The 17,685-nt window shown below is 68.3% G+C and overlaps 1 protein-coding gene and 1 long non-coding RNA gene across 2 annotated transcripts; both read right to left on the bottom strand.

The window, feature by feature from the left end:
• Nucleotides 1-6,315: 6,315 nt before the first annotated feature.
• Nucleotides 6,316-13,982, bottom strand: LOC118261345 (dynactin subunit 2-like). The gene is given in 16 exon segments (XM_035572168.2): nt 6,316-6,641; nt 6,729-6,820; nt 6,929-7,031; nt 7,147-7,218; nt 7,393-7,470; nt 7,770-7,808; nt 7,887-7,952; nt 8,037-8,114; nt 8,116-8,185; nt 8,299-8,459; nt 8,543-8,641; nt 9,889-9,950; nt 10,058-10,154; nt 12,814-12,825; nt 12,827-12,883; nt 13,947-13,982. Coding segments are annotated over 16 exon segments (1,209 nt in total). The 3' UTR covers nt 6,316-6,554.
• LOC118261346 (uncharacterized) lies at nt 8,648-9,882 on the bottom strand. Its single transcript, XR_004782383.1, has 3 exons — nt 9,465-9,882; nt 9,030-9,344; nt 8,648-8,901 (listed from the first exon to the last, which is right to left on the bottom strand). It is a non-coding gene; the product is annotated as an uncharacterized LOC118261346 (long non-coding RNA).
• Nucleotides 13,983-17,685: the final 3,703 nt, after the last annotated feature.

The following is a 17,685-nucleotide window of genomic DNA, read 5'->3' as shown; positions in this document are numbered from 1 at the left end:
CTGGGCCCAACACCCAGCCCCAGTGTGCACTGATTGAGGGGTAAGGAGGGGGCTGGCCCCGCTGCCTGCTGCCCCCTCAGTTCCCAGGCCCCCCCCAGCTCTCAGGGCCCCCCCCAGCTCTCAGGCCCCACCCCAGCTCCCAGCCCCCCCCAGCTCCCAGCTTTCCCCCCGGGCCGCCTGTGCTCTGTTGACTGTTGGTAGCAGCGCGGCAGCTCCTGGTGACGGTTGCTGGGCCCCCGCTGTGTTTGCAGCCCAGGCATGACCGAGCACAGAGGCTGTGAGACCCCCCCCTGCAGTCCCCAGCCCCCCCCCGAGCTGCCCCCCCTCCACATCTGGGGGTCCCCATGGGGGTCCCATGAGCCAGCCCCCCCTCAGTGCCCAGCCCAGCTCCCCTCAGTGCAGCACTCCGGCGCTGGCTCAGGGGCCGGCCGACGGTTTCAAGCTCTGTGTGCCCCCCCCCGTGCTGCCAGCCCCCGCCGGCTCTGTCTGTCCGTCTGTCTGTCCCCTGAGCATCGATGTGATGGGTTCGCTGAGACGGATGGACGGGGCTGCTCCCCGCCTGGGTGCAGGATGCGGCCCTGGGGTGGCAGGGGCATGGCGGAGGTGGGAGCACCCAGACTGCCCCCCACCCAGTATCCCCCTTCAAAGGGCTGGGTGTGGGGGGCCCCGTCCCCCCCGGAGCTGCTGGGGACCTCATCCCCATGGGGGGGGCACAGTGTGTCCCCACAACCAAGGTGCTCCGTGCCCCCCCCCCCCAGCACTGCTGCCACTACAAAGCCCCCAAGGTAGCCACAACAGAAAGGACACCGGGGGAGGGGGGGGAGGAAAGGAGCATGGGGGGCAGAGCTCGGGGGGGAGCGCAGGAGACAGGGGGGGCTGCGGGGCTGCAGCGGGGGCTGGGTCTGCTGGGCGTGGGGAGGGGGCTGCAGCCGCAGCACCGCATTGCGGCAAAGCCTGGGATAAAGGCGTGGGGAGGCGGCCGCGGGGGGGAGCCGGGGGAGGGAGCTGGGGGGGAGCTGGGGGGGCCAGGGTGGTGATGCCGCAGCAGGCACATCCCCATGGGGGTTCCCATCTCAGGGGGCTCCGGTGGTGCTGGTGTCGAGGGGTGGGCATCATGGGGGGCACTGGGTGCTCTGGCCCCATGCGGGAGACAGCACCAAGGGTGTGGGGGGGGACACCGGGGAGGGCAGGGGGCACCCAGCGCATGGTGCTGCGCGGGGGGGGGGCCGGGCACAGCCTTGGGGCGGGGGCGACACAGGGGTTCTTGGGGGGGTGTGGGGGCCTGGTAGGGTCTCGCTGCTCTCAGGACCCTCCCTGGGGCAGGGGGGGACATCCCGAATCCCCTCTGCATGGGGCAGGGGGCCCTTCACCGGGGGGGGGCGGGTGCACGAGGCCGTGCCCCCCTGCAAACCCCAGCCCGGGGGGGGCCGGGGGGGGCCTGCCGCGTCCCGAGCCCCTGGGAACTTGACCCCGAACTCAGGGCCAGACGCCGGGATGCTGCGGGGCAGGGCGCGGGGGGTGGAAACGTCGGGTCCCCCCCCCGCCCCACGGGAACGGCCCCGCAAGAGGCTGGCAGCGGAAAAAAAGGCGGCGACGGCGGCCGGGAGGCGGCGCGGCGGGGCCCCGAGGGGCTTCCCCCAGGGGCGGGGGGGGGGGAGCCGGGAGCCCCCGGCCCATCCCCGGGCAGCGGGGCCGCTGCGGCGGGGGCCGGGGCTGGGGGCGCCCCGGAGCCCCCCCCCGGTACCGGGGGTCCCCTCCGGACCCTCCCCTCCGGCCCCTCCCCTCCGGCCCCTCCCCTCCGGCCCCTCCCGCCAAGCCCCGCCCCCCGAGTGCCGCTTGATGACGTCACCGCCCGCGCCCCCCACCGACTTTCCAACCGGCAGCGGGGCGGGCGCGGGGCGGGGCCTGAAGGGCGGGGCCCGAAGGGGCGGGGCCTGCTATGCCCCGCCCACTGAGCCGTTGCTCCGGGGCTCCCGGTAGGGCGTGGGGCTGGGGCTCGAGGGGGGCCGGCGTCCCGCGTGGGTGCAGGGGCCGTGGGAGGCGCCCCCGCTGCAGGGGGGGCTGAGGCAGCGACCCCCGCAGGGGCCCGGTCCCCGTGGGCTGTTCCGGGGCTCCCGTCCCACGGGGGGCGGGGGGTCACGCGTGGGGCCTGGGTCCGCCCCCCATCCCCCGAGAGCGCGCTCCCTGGGGTCCCCAGGTAGGGGGGAGCCCACCCCGAGAGCACCCCCCGTGGGGTGCGGGGCCCCTCTTCCTCGGCGCTGGGAGCTCTCCCCACGGGGGGCGGGGAGTCACGCGTGGGGGCAGCCCCCGCGTTCCGCCCTGCTCTGCCCGGGCAAAGCCGGCGGCAGCCCGGTGCCGAGCCCGGCCACGCCGCGGTCACGCGAGGAGAGCGGGACAGCCGTGGGTAGCCGGCGTGGGTGGTGGCGGACCGGTGCGGCTGCCCCGAGCCCTTTGAAGCTCGGTTCCCACTCCGGGAACCGGCGCCGGGGCTGGCTCCGGAGCTGCTGTGCCGCCGGCTCTGCCCCGGTGCTCCGGGCACGCAAAGGCTGCAGCCGTGGGTTGCCGCCGTCCCGGGGTGCGAGGCCGTGGGTGACCCCCTCTGAAGCCAGTCCACCTTCACCTCCCTGCTTCGTGGACTCGCGTGGCCGGGGTCTTTGGGCGGGTGGTCCCTGTGAGGGGCCCAGCAGGACTCCCCCCGATGCCACCGTCCCTCTGAGCTCCTCGGTGGGTGAGCGTAGGAGCTCCCACCGCCCCACCCAGCACCTTCCCCGTCCTTCCCAGCCCCCGGGCGACTGTTTGGGTTGGGATCCAGCCACCCCTCTAGACCCTGCCTGGTCATCCCGTCCCCACCACGGTGGCTTTGGTGTGCTGGGGCTGCCTGGGATGGCCTCAGCCTTCCCCACAGCAGCCCATACAGCGCTGCGCTCTGTACTTGGAGCTAGAACTGACTTGCTATTGCACCGATGTGTTTTGTCTCCTGCTGAGCGGCGCTGGCACAGCACCGGGACTCCCACAGCGCCCTCCCTCTGCCACCCCCCAGCCCCCAATCCAGTGGCTTGCCCACCTCCGTGGGCAAGAGGTGCGGAGGGGGCATCGCCGGGGCAGCTGACCCCAAAAGACCAAAGGGATAGTCCCTATGGCCACGTAGCGCTCAGCAATAAAAGCCATGGAAGGGGAGGGAGAAGGGGGGAGCTCTCGTTAGGGAAATGTCCGTCCCCCCCAACAACCGCGACGTGTATAGAGGCCCAGTTTCATGTTAGTGTGGGGGGTGGGGGGAAGGTGTTTTTGGTTTCTTTCCTTCGTTTCTCACTTCCCTACCTTGTTAGTAATAGGCAATAAATCTTACTCTCTCCCTACTCTGTTTTGCCCGTCACGATAATTTTTGAGCGATCTCCCCCTCCTTATCTCAACCCTTGAGCCCTTTGTGTCGTATTTTCTCGACCGCCCCCCCAAGTAAAACCACCACACAGACACAAATTCCTTTGTCAAAAAGATTTATTCTGTCTCTGTTTCTTCCTTCCCCTTCTGCTGCAAGAACTCGCTTCAGTATCGCTGTCTTGCAGGGGATCACGTAGCTCTGGAGTCGTCACCTGGCTGCTGTCTGAAGCTTCTGCCGAAGGAGAGGAGAAAAATCCTGTTCGGACATCCTTCAGCTCCCTCACAGACCTGTCATACCTGGCCACGTCTCCAGAGACGTGAACGTATTCTCCCCGAGCATGAGGAAGCTCTGCTGCGGGGTGCTCATTAGGACGCTCAACAGGATGGTAGCCCTGTCGAGATGTCATCGCCTGGGGTAGTTTTGAGACGCTACGGCTGGGTTTTTTTCTTTTCTCTTGCTCAAGTTGCTGAGAGAGCAGCTCACATTGTTGACGTTGGTGCTGATACTGCTGCTCTGATTCTCTCAGCTGCGCTCGAGAGGCTTGCAGCTCTTCCTCGTGTGTCCTCCTGAGCTCTGCCCAAGCCCTCTGCCAATGCTTAACTTCCTCTTCTTTTTTCTGCAGCATTAGCTTTGTTTCCTCGTGGCCCTTCTCCTGTTGTTGCATTCTTTCTGCCAGTTGACTCATGGCTTTCAATTCACAATCGAGATCCTTCAGGAGCATTTGAAGACGTTTGGCTGCTCCAACGGCAGCATTTCGCTGCTCGGTCGCTTGCATGAGTTTCTGCTTCAGAGCAGCGTTTTCAGATTGAATCTCCTCTACCCTCTCCTTCTGCCTGCGGAGCTGAGAAGTTTCCTGTGCGCGTCTGGCTTTTTCATTTCTCATCTCTGTGAGACGCACTTTCAGCTCCTTGTACCTGTTCTTCAGCCTTGAACGTTCCTGATCCAGTTTCTTTTGCAGCTGAAGTTTTTTCCCAGCCGCGGTTTCCAGTTGCCCTCTCTGCTGCTGGTCGACCTGCTCCGTCTTTGCAGCGGTCTTTCCAGACTTTGCGGCAAGCTCTTTCAGCCGCGTGAATTTTTTTCTCATATTCTTGGTAAGGAGGCCCAGCATACTGACCTTCTGCCTGAGCCTCCCCGCCTTCTCCCTCGCTTCCACCAGGGAGCTCTCCTTCTTCAGAAGGCAGGTCTCCTCTTGAAGGACCCTGCATTGCCTGCCCAGGTCCTTCAGGGCATTCTGCAGTTGCGCCTTCTGCTGCTCCAGGAAGGGGCTGTCTCCGCTGCCAGGTGGACAGGCCTCTTGCTGCCCTGCGACCTGAACCCCAATGTCTCTGACAGATCGCCCGCTGCTCTTCCCTTCTCCCTGGAGGTGAGCGTCTTCTGAGCTTGAGGGGGTCGTCCGCTGCCCTTCTCCACCACCAGCACCAGATGCACCGGGGCTCTTCGGAGAGCCGGGCCTGGTGGCTCCTGTGCCCAGGAGACTCTGCAGGTGGTGCTGGGCCACGGCCCTGTCCCCGTTGCAGGAGGCAGGCGCCCCCCCCTCAGCCTTCTCCGGGCTGTATTGAGGGAAGAGTTTTCTCCGCAGCTGCAGCTTCTTCTGGAGGTCCAGGTTTTGGGCAGCCTGCTTGCTATCTGCCCGCCAGCAGAGCTGCCTGTTGACGTCCTGCTGCTTGGCGCGGGCCTCGCTGCCGCCTGCTCCGGCCGTGGTTCACCTGCACCTGGAGCAGCTGCCGCTGCAGGTCCCGCACTTGGCGGACGGCCTCGTCCCGCTGCTGCTGGAGCAGCTCCTGAGCCTGGCGCCGCTTGGTGTTCTCCTCACTCAGCAGCTGATGGATCTCTGCTGCCTGCTGCTTCTGGGTCTGCTCCCGCAGCCGCTGCAGCTCCCGCGCCCGCTCCTGCTCCCATTTGGAGCGTAGCTGCTTGGCCAGGAGCTGCCGCTGCTGCTCTGCTGTCTTCTTCATCTCACGGGTTTCCTCAGCAAAGCAGCGCTGCAGCTCCTGGGAGCGGAGACGCTCGGCCTCCAGCTGGGCCCGCAGCGCCGCCAGCTCCTGCCTGTGCTCCTCCTGCTGCACAGGCCTGCTGGGGGGTCGCGCTGGGCCCCGAACGGGGCAAGGGGCAGCCACGCGCCACGGGCCCCCAGCCCACACCACCCCAGCTCATGGTTTAGGGGATGAGAAAGTGGTGAACGGTCACCAAACGCTGCCAGCAATAGCCACCAGCGATCGCACGGCCTGGGCCTGTGAGGGACAGCAGCCTCTGAGCCCTCAGCAGACACTGGCTCCCAGCACCGCGCAGCAGCAGAGGTCGCCTCTGCCACTGGCCCGGCCTGGGCGAGCGCGGCCTTATATAGTGTCCTGGTGATGACGTCATAAAGGAGGGGTGACGTCATATGACCTTATATGGTGTGTGTCCGCCCGGCCACACCCCGACAGCCTCAGCACAAGGGGCGCAGAGGAGGGAGGTGAAGGGTTGTTAACCCGTGCAGGCATTATACAGCCGTTAGCATTTGCTAGCTGGCGAGTTCATAGCTGCTCTTTTGTTGATCGCATCCATGGGGACCTGATGACATCCATCTTGCCAATTTATTCCTAAAAAAAATGCATTTCCAGCGCCCATCCTTTCACCTCGCTCTGTTTAACGGGACAAAAGCAGCCGTCCAAATCTGTACTATTTTCTCCCCTTTCTCAAAAGCAGCCTCTCCTGTGTTGCCCCACACGCCTGATGTCTTCAACGTACTGCAGGTGTTGAGGAGAAATATTTCTTCACTGGTAGGACAAGGGATAATGGTTTTAAACTAAAAAAAAGTGTAAGAAAAGCGTAGCTGGAGCTACACTGGGGGTGCTTGGAGGGCTTGCACGCACAGTAGAAGCTGCATTTCAAACACCCCAGCTGGGCCCTGCTCGTGTCTTCGCAGCCCGAAGGAGATGCCAGCACGGACGCGCTTTGAACCAGGACATTTATTGGGGTAAATCCAGGTACGGGGGGCGGTGACCCACCCCTGGGTGCTAATGGGGGGCTGGGAAGGGCCCCTCCACAGCCCCGTTCTGCGCAGGGGAGCACGGCCAGGTATACACAAACAGGGACCGCTACTTGCAGGCAGAGGGAGTGATTCCCAGGGGATCACAATGTCGGGGGGGGGGTGGGGGAATGCAGATGCTCAGGGAAGTGCTCCAGGGTGCTCTCACTTTTGCAGCCGCTTGATGCGGGCTTCTATGTCAGCAAAGTTGTCCTCTACAATGGCCAGGTTTTCCTTCATCGTCTTCTGGACCTGCAGGGGGGGTCAGTGAGGAAGGGATTGAGCGGGGGGGACAGGATGGGGACCCCTCCCACCCCAGCACATGCTGCTGAGACTCACCTCTGCCAGTAGCACGGTGTTGTCCTTGAGAGCACCAGCTATCTCCTGCTGCGTGGTGTCCAGGTGCGCAAGGACCTGCCCAAACTGTGTGGCTGGGAAGGAGGTGAAAACTCAGCACTGGAGGGCCCCCAGACCCCAGTATCTATCTCCCTTGTCACGCCACGCCACTGTCCCCAGCATCCCCATTCCTTGCCCCTCACCTTGCTCGTGCAGGTCCCTGAGGGTCAGCAGTCGCTGCACTACATCGGGCAGGCTGCTGGCCACGGGGTCCCAGCGCTGCATCATCTCATAGACCTGGTGGATCTGGGGCAAGGGGCAGGAAAGCAAGAAAGGAGGGCGTAAGCACAGTCTGCAGGGGGATTCCACATAAGCCCCCCACGCTGTGGTTGCTTTGGGGGGCCCTCCCTGCTGCTCTTACCTTGCTCTGGGTGTCAGCGTCTTGCACAACGGCCTTGTGCTTGGCAATTTCATTCACCTTCGCCAGGACGCTCTGCGGAGGGGGGGAAGCAGATGTGAGACCCCAAATCCAGCAGTGTCCACCCCAATTTCACAGCCTCTGCTGGTGCCCTCCCATGGCCCCATGCCATCCTCTGGTGGGGCCAGCGGGCCCAGTGCTGGTTGGGGGCTGCGGGACTCATCCCCATCTCCCTCCGTCCCCCCTCACCTGCAGCCGGGCCTCCACTTGGTCCAGCACAGCCACGTCCAGGATGTTCACTTTGGCTTGGAGGATCTGCACGGTCTCCTGGGGAAGGAGAACAGGGTGTGTAGGGGGTGCCTGGGCATGAGGGAACGGCTTAAAGCTGCACCAGGGGAAGTTCAGGCTGGGTATCAGGACAGAAAATCTCCACTGAGAGGGTGGTCGAGCAGTGGAGCAGGCTCCCCAGGGAGGGGGTCATGGCCTCAAGCATGCTGGTGTTCGAGAGGCATTTGGACAACGCTCTTAGATTTATGGTTTAATTCTTAGTGTGGAGCCAGGAGTTCGAGCCAAGGGTCTTCACGGGTCCCTGCCAACTCAGGCTATTCTAGGACTCTAGGACTCACCACGAGGCTGGTCCCCTTCAGCCCGACCAACAGCGGGTTCTGTGGGGAGGAAAATCACGTCAGTGGGGCAGGATGGAGGGCAGGGGAGCGGCAGGGCTGGAGCTCCTGGCTCCTTACCTGGCTGTCAGGCTCGTACCGCACCGTTGCCTCCAGCTGTGCCAGCCGCTTCTCCAGCTCCGCAATCTGGAAACGAGGGCAACGAGGGCTGAGAGGGCAGGACAGCCCATCTTGGGGTCAAATGCTGTGACTCCCCCTCTGCACGCTCACCTTGGCAGCCTGGGAGAACTGGTCCTGCTCTGGCCTCCAGTACAGCTCGAAGGTGAGCGTGTCCCCGGCAGGGGGCTGGCGCCTTGGCGGGGCTCTTCCCTGCCGCTGCCTTCTTGCACTTCGCCACCTCCAGCTGCTGCAACAGGCGCCTGGGCGAGGGGAAAAGGTGGGCACGCTGCCCTGGTACCGCCTCGCGGGGATGCTGGCATCCTCCCCCCGCTGCCCCCCGCTTCCCAAGCTGCGGCCACGAGCCCACACTCACTTGGCCAGCGCGCCTTCGGGGTCTGCGAAGTCGATGGCTGCGGCAGGGCCCAGCAGCTTCTCCAGGTGGCTGGAGACCAGCTGCTGTTTCAGGCCCTCCACCTGCCTGGCCAAGGCCATGGGCGTCAGCTCCTCCTCGGCCGCCGACTCCTTCACCGCGCTCTGTGCAGGGGGGGGACAGGCAGCAGTGTCAGCCCCCGGGGACGAGCTGCCCGCAGGTCCCAAGCGGCAGGGGTGGTGCTCACCTGGATCTGCTCCACCTCCCGGACCAGCTCCTGCACCTCGTGCTGCAGCCGCTGGTACCGCTGCTGAGGGGTCTCTTTGGCACCAACGCCCTCACCGAGCTGCAGAGAGATGAAAGGGGGGGGAGAGGGAAAGGAGAGGGGTGTCACGGGGGCTCGGGGCCTGCCCACGGCACCAGGGATCTGGCAGTGCTGGGACACCGGGACCCAACTCCCCTCGGCGGTACCCGTGCCTGTGCGAGGAAAGGAATTGACCAGAAAAAGCGAGTAGCTGAGTCCCTCTACGGATAGGTAGGAGAAACGTCCCGTTTGCAGGGCCCCGTCCTCCCAGGGGACTTCAACCCCCACCTGTCACCTGTCTGCTGGAGGGACAACACCGCCAGCCATCAGCAATCCAGGAGGGTCCTGGGGTGCGCTGATGGCAGGCTTCCTCAGCCGAGGGGTAAGGAGAGCCCACAAGGAGAGGTGCTGGGCTGGACCTCATACTCACCAGCACCGAGGGGCTTGCTGGGAGTCACAGAATGCTTTGCCTGGAAGGGACCTTTAAAGATCAGCTGGTTCCAAAGCCCCCGCAATGGGCCGGGACATCTCTCGCTACGGATTTTCTACTCGCCCTTTAGTTTGACCAGAAGGTCCTTAACTCAGCCGTGGTTTTTCTCCCGCATTCCCTGCCTGATCGCTAGCACGTGGGAATTGAGAGCTCTTGCTCCCTACGAAAAACGTCCTCCAGGAGCTGCCGGCTCTACGTGTACAGCTCCCAGGCAGCCTTGGCTGCAGTGACCACGAAACGGCGGAGTTCGGGGTGCTGGGGGCGAAAAGCAAGATCACAGCCCTGGGCTTCAGGAGAGCATCTCTCCCGCGAGAGCTGGGGCTGCTCAGCGAGAGCAGAGAAGGCTCTGGGAGGATCTCAGCTCCGCGTAAATACCTGCAGGGAGGGCGCGAGGACAGGGCCAGGCTCCTTGCAGCGCTGACCAGGGACGGGACAAGAGGCGAGGGGCACAAACCAAACCGCAGACGGCTCTGTCTGATCACCAGGGAAGACTTCTTCACTGTGAGGATGACTGAGCACTGGCAGAGCTCGCCCAGAGAGCCGGGGGACTTGGGGATATTCAAAATGCACCTGGACGTGGTCCTGGGCAGCCAGCTCTAGATGGCCCCAGCTGCACGGGGGGTCGGACCACAAGGGCTGAGGGGTCCCTGCCCACCTCGACCCATCTGACATTGATTCTGCTGCGTGATTTGGGGCTGTGGGCAGAGCCACTGCCCTGCATGGAGCCGTGGCCCCGGGCAGGGACGTCCCTGGGGACGAGCTCACGCTGAGGGGACGTCCCCGTGAGCTCTGGACTCACCATTTCGTACTCTCCAGCCTCGTAGCCTGTCGTCCTCATCTTGCTGATGCGGTCAGAGAAATCTGGAAGGGAAGAGCAGGGGGTCACCCCAAAACACCCAGGGCGGCCGTGCCACCCCTGGGGTCACCTCGGCGACCCGGGACCCCGCAGCTCACCCTTCCCCACTCACCCACTCCCTCGGTGCCCAGGCGCTTGTCCTTGAACTTCTCGAAGGCGGCGTTGGGGTTGATGATGAGGTGCTCCACGCTGGTGCTGGTGAGCTCCTCCTGCGCACAGGACGCAGCGCTAAGGACAAAGGAGGACTCGAGGGTCTCGCAGCGGGGCTGCCGTCTCTCTGCAGCCCCGGCAGCCTTTGGGGAGTTAGGATGGGCAGAAACGGGGCCGGCCGCAGCCCCGTCCTCCCCGACTGCCCCCAGGATGGGGAACAGCCCCCCCGGGGCAGGAAAACCCCCACGAGGGCCTGGCAGCGGGGCACGCTGAGGCTCAGCACCCTTTGGCGGTGCTGGGAGCCCCGTGAGGGGCTTCCACCACCCGCAGGCACCGGGGTGCTGGCAGCCTGTGGCACTTGGACCCCTCCGAGCCCACTCCAAGGCTTCGCCGCAGACGCAGACGGCGACTCGGGGCGGTCCTCGCCCTCCGACGCAGCGGGGCCCCGAGGACCCCCCCCGCCTGCTCCCCTCTCCAGCCCCTGCGCCCGGCCGTGGCCTGAAGCACTCGCAGGGAGCCCTGGCGCAGCAGACGGAGGAGAAGGGGTGAGAGCAGCGGGGGCAGCGCTCCAGCAGGGTTTTGGGGGGGCTGCTCCAGCTGCGGGGAGGGGCAGCAAGCGCCCGCGAGCAGAGCAGAGCGTTAGGGCAGCCGACGGACGGGCTCTTACCAGCTCCTTGCGTTTCCCAGAGGTGAGAAAGTCAGAGCAAGGTTAGGAGGAGAGGAAAGAGAAAAAACGGCGTTAGAAGGTTTGTCCCACGCGTGGCCCGACGTCACCCACGTCCCTCTGCCACCGGGGCCGCCCGCCAGCCCTGCACGAGGGCTCAGGAGCCACGTGGGACACGGGGGGCCACCAGCACGGAGGCGAGGGCAACGACAGGGGCAGCGGCAGGCTGGGCTCCGGCACCGGGCACCCCGAGGCACACAGGGTGGTGCTCGTGGCACGGGAGCAGGATGCGGCCGGGCTCCGAGGGCTCAGCAAAGCCTTTGGGGACGGAGGGGAGCTGAGGGCCTGCAACGCAGCCGAGCCCCTGACTCCGCCAGCCTCCTCCCTCCAGCTCCAGCTCTTCTCTTCCCATCCTTTCCCAAGCCGAACGCCTGGCGGGTCCCTGCAGCTCCCGGGGGGAGGAGGACGGCCCCTGGCTTGCGCTCCACGAGCCGTGCCCCCTTTAGCAGCCAGCACCACCGGCCACGACCCTGTTGCGGGGACGGGGAGGGTCCCTGTGGGTGCTGGAGGCCGAGGCAGCCCCCGGGGCCCTCCCCAGGGCTGCTGAGCACATCCCCTCTGTCCTCGGCCAGGAGCAGGTCGCGGCCAAGTCCCGGCCCCAGCCGGCAGCAGCCCCGGTCGCAGTCGGTGTTAGGGGGGCTCAGCATCGGGTTGCGGGGTGCCCCATGCAAAAAAACCAAACCCCAAACGGCATGCGGAAAAAAATAAAGAAAGAAATAAATAAAAACAACAACCAGAAGCAGCAAACGGGCTTACTTGTGCAAACTAGTGTCCGGGCAAGGTGGGGAGCAGGGAAGGGAAGAGCGGGGGGAAAACTCCGGTCAGTTCAGCGCGCGAGAGGCAGGAAACAGAAGGAAGCTGCGCGAGGGCCGGGGCCGGCTCCCGGGAGAGGAGATGACAGCGATTAAAACCCCGGGGACCCTTCGCCTCCTGCCTGCAGCTGGCGGGGGACGCACTGGGGTAGGGGTGGGCACGTCCGAGGCACCGTTTTGTCACCGGGGTCCCCGTTGGCGTGGCGAGCGGCGCCGCTGGGGGTGCAGACACCCCGCTCCAGCCCTGCCCTGCTGCCCGTGCGGGGACCTGGGTTTGGTGGGGAGCTCTGCGCCCTGCGGAGGTTTCTACCCCGCTGCGTCGGGGTTTGGGTGCTCGGAACGCCCCGGCTCTGAGACGTGAGGCACGCGGGCTCACGCCAAGCCCACACGCGGCGGGGCAGCGACGTCCCCGTGTCCCTCGGGGGCGACGACGGCAGCACGGTGGGGAAGGGCGAGGTCTCGCCTCCGGGGTCCGGGACCCCGCCAGCACCTGGAGCAAAGCCCGGCAGGGACGGCGGGCAGCACGGGATCCGCGGCGTGACATCAGGGAGGTGGCACGTGGGGGGGGGGGGGGGACACAAGGCACAGGCCGGGCGCGCAGATCCCCAGGAGCACAGCGGGGGGCCCGGCTCCGCTGTCCCTTTGGGCTGCGAGCCCCGATGACGGCCAGCAGCGTGCACAACCCCGTGCCAGCCCTCGGGTGAAGCTGGTGGCCAGCGGGCACTGCGGGCTCCCCGGGGAGTGGCCGTGGCCAGGATGAGGCAGATTTAGGCACGGGGCTGCTCTGGGGGACCCTGGGGCTCCCGGCAGGGTACTTTGTGTGGGGTGTGGGGGGGAGCCACTGCAATGCAGCCCCCGTCACCCTCCACGTGCCACCGGCTGGACACGGCTCCTCCAGCAAAGCCACCGGGACGTGGCGCTGACCACCCCTGCCCTTACGCAGAACACGGAGCGTGGGGACGGGGACCAGGACCACCCTCCCCCCCCCCCGGCGCGGTGCTGAGCCCTGCCCTCGCTCCTTGCTGCCCCGCAGCAATCCCAGGCTGGGACAGGGCCAGTGGGACCGCGGCGGGGACGCGGCACCGCAGGGACAGGAGCCAATTCCAACGCCCACGGGGGGGGGCACCGGCACCGTCGCTCAGGCCCTGCCCCTCACGGCCCCCCCCCTCCCCGAAGCCTTACCGCCTCGAACTCAGGCCTGGTCATCCTCGGGGAGGTCGCTGGTCTCGTACACGTCGGGCTCGTTCCTGGCCTGGGGCACAAAAAGGCTCCGCTGGTCGGCGCCCGTTTCTCATCAAAAGGCCCCGAAATGCCCCAAAACTGCCCCAAAATGCCTTCCGATGGTGTCTCTGCTCCCCCCGCCCAGCTCCCCAGGGACTCCTCAGCTCTCCTGGACGCCCCCAATAACCCCAAGCCCCCAGTTCCCACCCCGTACCCCCCTTGCCCTGCTGCCCACCAGGCAACCCCCCACCCCAAACACCTCCTGTCCCCCCCCCCACACCCCTGTCCCTCCCCCAGCCCCATGTGCCCCCCCAAATCCCAAACACCCCCTGTCCCCCCCCAGCCCCATGTCCCCCCCCACACCCCAAACACCCCCTGTCCCCCACCCCACACACCCCTGTCCCTCCCAGCCCCATGCCCCCCCCCGACCCCAAACACCTCCCTGCCCCCCTCCCCAGCCTCACGTCCCCCCCCGCAAACACCCCCCTGTCCCCCCCCACCCCAAACACCCCCCTGCCCCCCTCCCCAGCCTCACGTCCCCCCCCGCAAACACCCCCGTCCCCCCCCACCCCAAACACCCCCTGCCCCCCTCCCCAGCCTCACGTCCCCCCCCGCAAACACCCCCGTCCCCCCCCACCCCAAACACCCCCTGCCCCCCTCCCCAGCCTCACGTCCCCCCCCGCAAACACCCCCCTGTCCCCCCCCACCCCAAACACCCCCTGCCCCCCTCCCCAGCCTCACGTCCCCCCCCACCCCAAACACCCCCCTGCCCCCCTCCCCAGCCTCACGTCCCCCCCCGCAAACACCCCCCTGTCCCCCCCCACCCCAAACACCCCCTGTCCCCCCCCCACAGCCTCCCGTCCCCCCCAAACACCCCCCCAGCCCCATGTCCCCCCCCGCCCCATGCCCCCCCCGACCCCAAACACCCCCCTGCCCCCCCCAGCCCCATGTCCCCCCCAGCCCCATGCCCCCCCCGACCCCAAACACCCCCCTGCCCCCCCCAGCCCCATGTCCCCCCCAGCCCCATGCCCCCCCCCGACCCCAAACACCCTCCTGCCCCCCCCAGCCCCCCGTCCCCCCCCCGCCCCACTCACGATGCCGGGCAGGTCGGCGTACTTGGGGTCGGCCATGGTGGGGCTGGGGCCGGGGCCGGGCGGGGCCGCTCGCGCGAGAGCTGCGGCGCGGGGCACGCTGGGAAATGGAGTCCGCGGGAGGGAGCGGGAGGGGGCGGGGAGACGTTGGGGGGCACGGGGGTGGGGGGGGGGCATTGGGGGGGCCCCGGGGGACATGGGGACACGGGGGGGACACGGGGGGACATGGGGACACTGGGGGGGCACGGGGGTGTAAGGGGACACTGGGGGACGTGGGGGCAGTGGGGGGACACTGGGGGAGATGGGGACATTGGGGGGCCACGGGGGGGAGATGGGGACACGGGGGGACATTGGGGGGACAGGGGGGGGACAGGGGAACATTGGGGGGACGCGGGGGTGTGGGGGGACATTGAGGGGACACGGGGGTGTAAGGGGACATTTGGGGGATACGGGGACATTGGGGGGACACGGGGGGGTAGGGAGGTACATGGGGGGACAGGGGGACATTGGGGGGGGACACGGGGGGACATGGGGACATTCGGGGGACGTGGGGGTGTAAGGGAACACTGGGGGGACACGAGGACATTGGGGGGCCACGGGGGTGTAAGGGGCCACGGGGGGGTAGGGGGACATTGGGGGGACACTGGGGGAGATGGGGACATTGGAGGGCCACGGGGTATTGGGGGGCCACGGGGGGGAGATGGGGACATTGGGGGGACACTGGGGGAACACGGGTGGGGACAAGGGGACGTTGGGGGACACGGGGGTGTAAGGGGACATTGGGGAAGATGGGGCATTGGGGGGACACGGGGACATTGGGGGGACACGGGGGGGAGGGAGGTTCATGGGGTTGGGGGCGCACGGGGGGGGTCACGGGGACATTGGGGGGACGCTGGCTTTAGGGGGATACGGTGGGGACATGGAGCACGGGGACATTTGGGGAAAATGGGGGGGCAGGGGGACAAGGGGGGGGACAAGGGGACATGGGGGGGACCACGGGGGTGTCAGGGGACGCAGGGGGAGATGGGGACATTGGGGGGACGTTGGGGGGGACACTGGGGGGTAGGGGGGCCCGGGGGGGGCCCGGGGACATTGGGGGCATGTGGGGGACACGGGGGGGGGACAAGGGGACATTGGGGAGCATACGGGGGGGCACGGGGACATTTGGGGGGGCACGGGGGGGTAGAGAGGTACGCGGAGGGACACGGGGGGGGGCACGGAAGGGGGGAGGACCCCGACGTCTCCCCCCTCCCCCCCCTCCCCCCCCCCGCCAGTGAATCAGCATTTTGGGGGGGGGAACACAGCGGGAGGGGGAGGGCAGCTTGCCCCCCCCCCCCCCCCCAGCTCCGTCCACCTTAAGGGCCGCGGGCGGCGCCTCCTTAACGGGGGGGGCGTGTGCGTGCGGGGGGGGGGCGGCCTCAACATCCCCCCCCCCCCCCAGACACCCCCCCCCCCGCATCTCCGGTACCGGGGCTGCAGTGGCGACGGCGACGCGGTGACGGGAGCGCTGCGGAGCATCCCCGGGCTCCATCCTGCACCCCTGGGCGGCGCCCAGCACCCCCGGGCACCTTCAGCATCCCCCGGGCTCCATCCTGCGCCCCCGGGCACCGCTCAGCACCCCCGGGCTCCATCCTGCGCCCCCGGGCACCGCTCAGCACCCCTGGGCGCCATCCTGCACCCCCGGGCACCGCTCAGCACCCCTGGGCTCCATCCTGCACCCCCGGGCACCGCTCAGCACCCCTGGGCGCCATCCTGCACCCCCGGGCACCTTCGGCGTCCCTGGGTAGCACCCGGACCCCTGGGCGCCACCCAGCACCCTTGGGCGCCATCCTGCACCCCTAGGCGCCACCCAGCGCCCAGCACCCCTGGGCGGCACCCAGCACCCCTGGGCACCATCCTGCACCCCTAGCCTGCAGGCAGCACCCTTGGGCGCCCCCCAGCACCCTCGGGCTTCATCCTGCACCCCCGGGCGCCCCCCAGGCACCCCTAGCCTGTAGGCAGCGCCCCTGGGTACCGCTCAGCACCCTCGGGCGCCACCCAGCACCCTCGGGGACCGCCGTCCCCTCTCGGTAGCACCCTTGGGTCTCCCTCTCCCCGTGTCCCCCCCCCCCCCCCGTGGGCCGAGTGCCCCCCCCCCGGCATGGCGGAGCCCAGCACCGAGTGCAGCATCAAGGTCCTGTGCCGGTTCCGGCCCCTGAACCAGGCGGAGATCCTGCGGGGGGACAAGTTCCTGCCCGTCTTCCAGGGCGACGACAGCGTGGTGGTGGGGGTGAGTGCGGGGGGGGCCGGGGGGGGCACCCCCGGACTTGGTTTTGGGGGGGGGCCTGGGGGTGATGCGGCAGGCTGGGGGAATAGCTGGGGGGGGGACAGAGAGTGGGGGGGGGGGGCAGACAGCGGGGGGGGTGAGTGCGGGGGGGTCGAGGGGGTCGGGGGGGCCGGGGGGGGGCAGGGGGGGCACCCCCGGACTTGGTTTTGGGGGGGGGCCTGGGGGTGATGCGGCAGGCTGGGGGAATAGCTGGGGGGGGGGGACGGAGAGTGGGGGGGGGGGCAGACAGCGGGGGGGGGTGAGTGCCGAGGGGAGGTCGGGGGGGGCCGGGGGGGGCGGGGGGGGCACCCCCAGACTTGGTTTTGGGGGGGGGGCCTGGGGGTGATGCGGCAGGCTGGGGGAATAGCTGGGGGGGGACAGAGAGTGGGGGGGGGGGGCAGACAGCGGGGGGGGTGAGTGCGGGGGGGTCGAGGGGGTCGGGGGGGCCGGGGGGGGGCAGGGGGGGCACCCCCGGACTTGGTTTTAGGGGGGGGGGCCTGGGGGTGATGCGGCAGGCTGGGGGAATAGCTGGGGGGGAGACAGGGGGGACAGAGAGCTTGGGGAGGGTGTAATTGCGGGGGGGGGGGCAAGGGGGGGCCTGGGGGGACGGGGGGGGGCGAGTTCGGGGCGGGGGGGCCGGGGAGGGCCGGGGGGGGGCAGCCCCAGACTTGGTTGAGGGGGGGCCTGGGGGTGATGCGGCAGGTTGGGGGGTGGACAGAGAGCTTGGGGGGGGGATGGTCAGGGGTAGAGGGGGGGCAGTGGCAGCTTGGGGGGGGGGGATGGGCGGGGGGGCTCAGATGGGGGGGGAATAGGTGGGGGGGGAATAGAGCCTGCAGGGGGGGAGGGGAATGGCCGGGGGGGGGGCGGAAAATCGGCCTGGGTGTGGCCGCAGAGCTGGTGCCCAAATGTGCCCAGCCCCCCCCCGGGGCGATCCCCCCCCGCTCGCCCCCCCCCATTATCCCCCCCCCAAAAAAATGCCTTTGCAAAGGTCACCGGGCGCTTCCCATTGCCCCCAGTGCCGGGGGGGGGGGGTTGTTTACAACGCGTCCCCCCCCCACCCCGCATGATCAGACCCCGTGAGGGTCTCCGGGGGGGGGCGGGCGGGGGGGGGCGTTTGCCGCAGATCTTCCCCCCCCCCCGCACCCCCGTCCCCGGCTGTGGCCCGGCCCAACCCTTGTTAGGTGCCGCCGGCCCCCCCCGCTGGAAAAACCATTGGGGGGGGGGCTCAGGGACGGCTGCCAACCCCCCCCCCCGTAATGACCCCCCCACAGGGTGGGGGGGCTCCTGCAGGAAGGGGGGGGTCCAGGAGGGGGGGGGTCTCCGCGGCCCCAGCCGGCCTGGCCCCCCCGGCCCTGAAAAGGGGAAGGTGGGGGAGGGGTCCCTGGGGGGGGCAGCGGGGGGGGGCCGGGGAGAGGCTGGGGGGGGCCGGGGGGGGAC

Source organism: Cygnus atratus, chromosome 29 (genome assembly GCF_013377495.2).
Source record: "Cygnus atratus isolate AKBS03 ecotype Queensland, Australia chromosome 29, CAtr_DNAZoo_HiC_assembly, whole genome shotgun sequence".
Lineage (NCBI taxonomy): Eukaryota > Metazoa > Chordata > Aves > Anseriformes > Anatidae > Cygnus > Cygnus atratus.
Note: the sequence above shows the minus strand (reverse complement) of the source record. Positions and strands in the feature narration are given on the sequence as shown.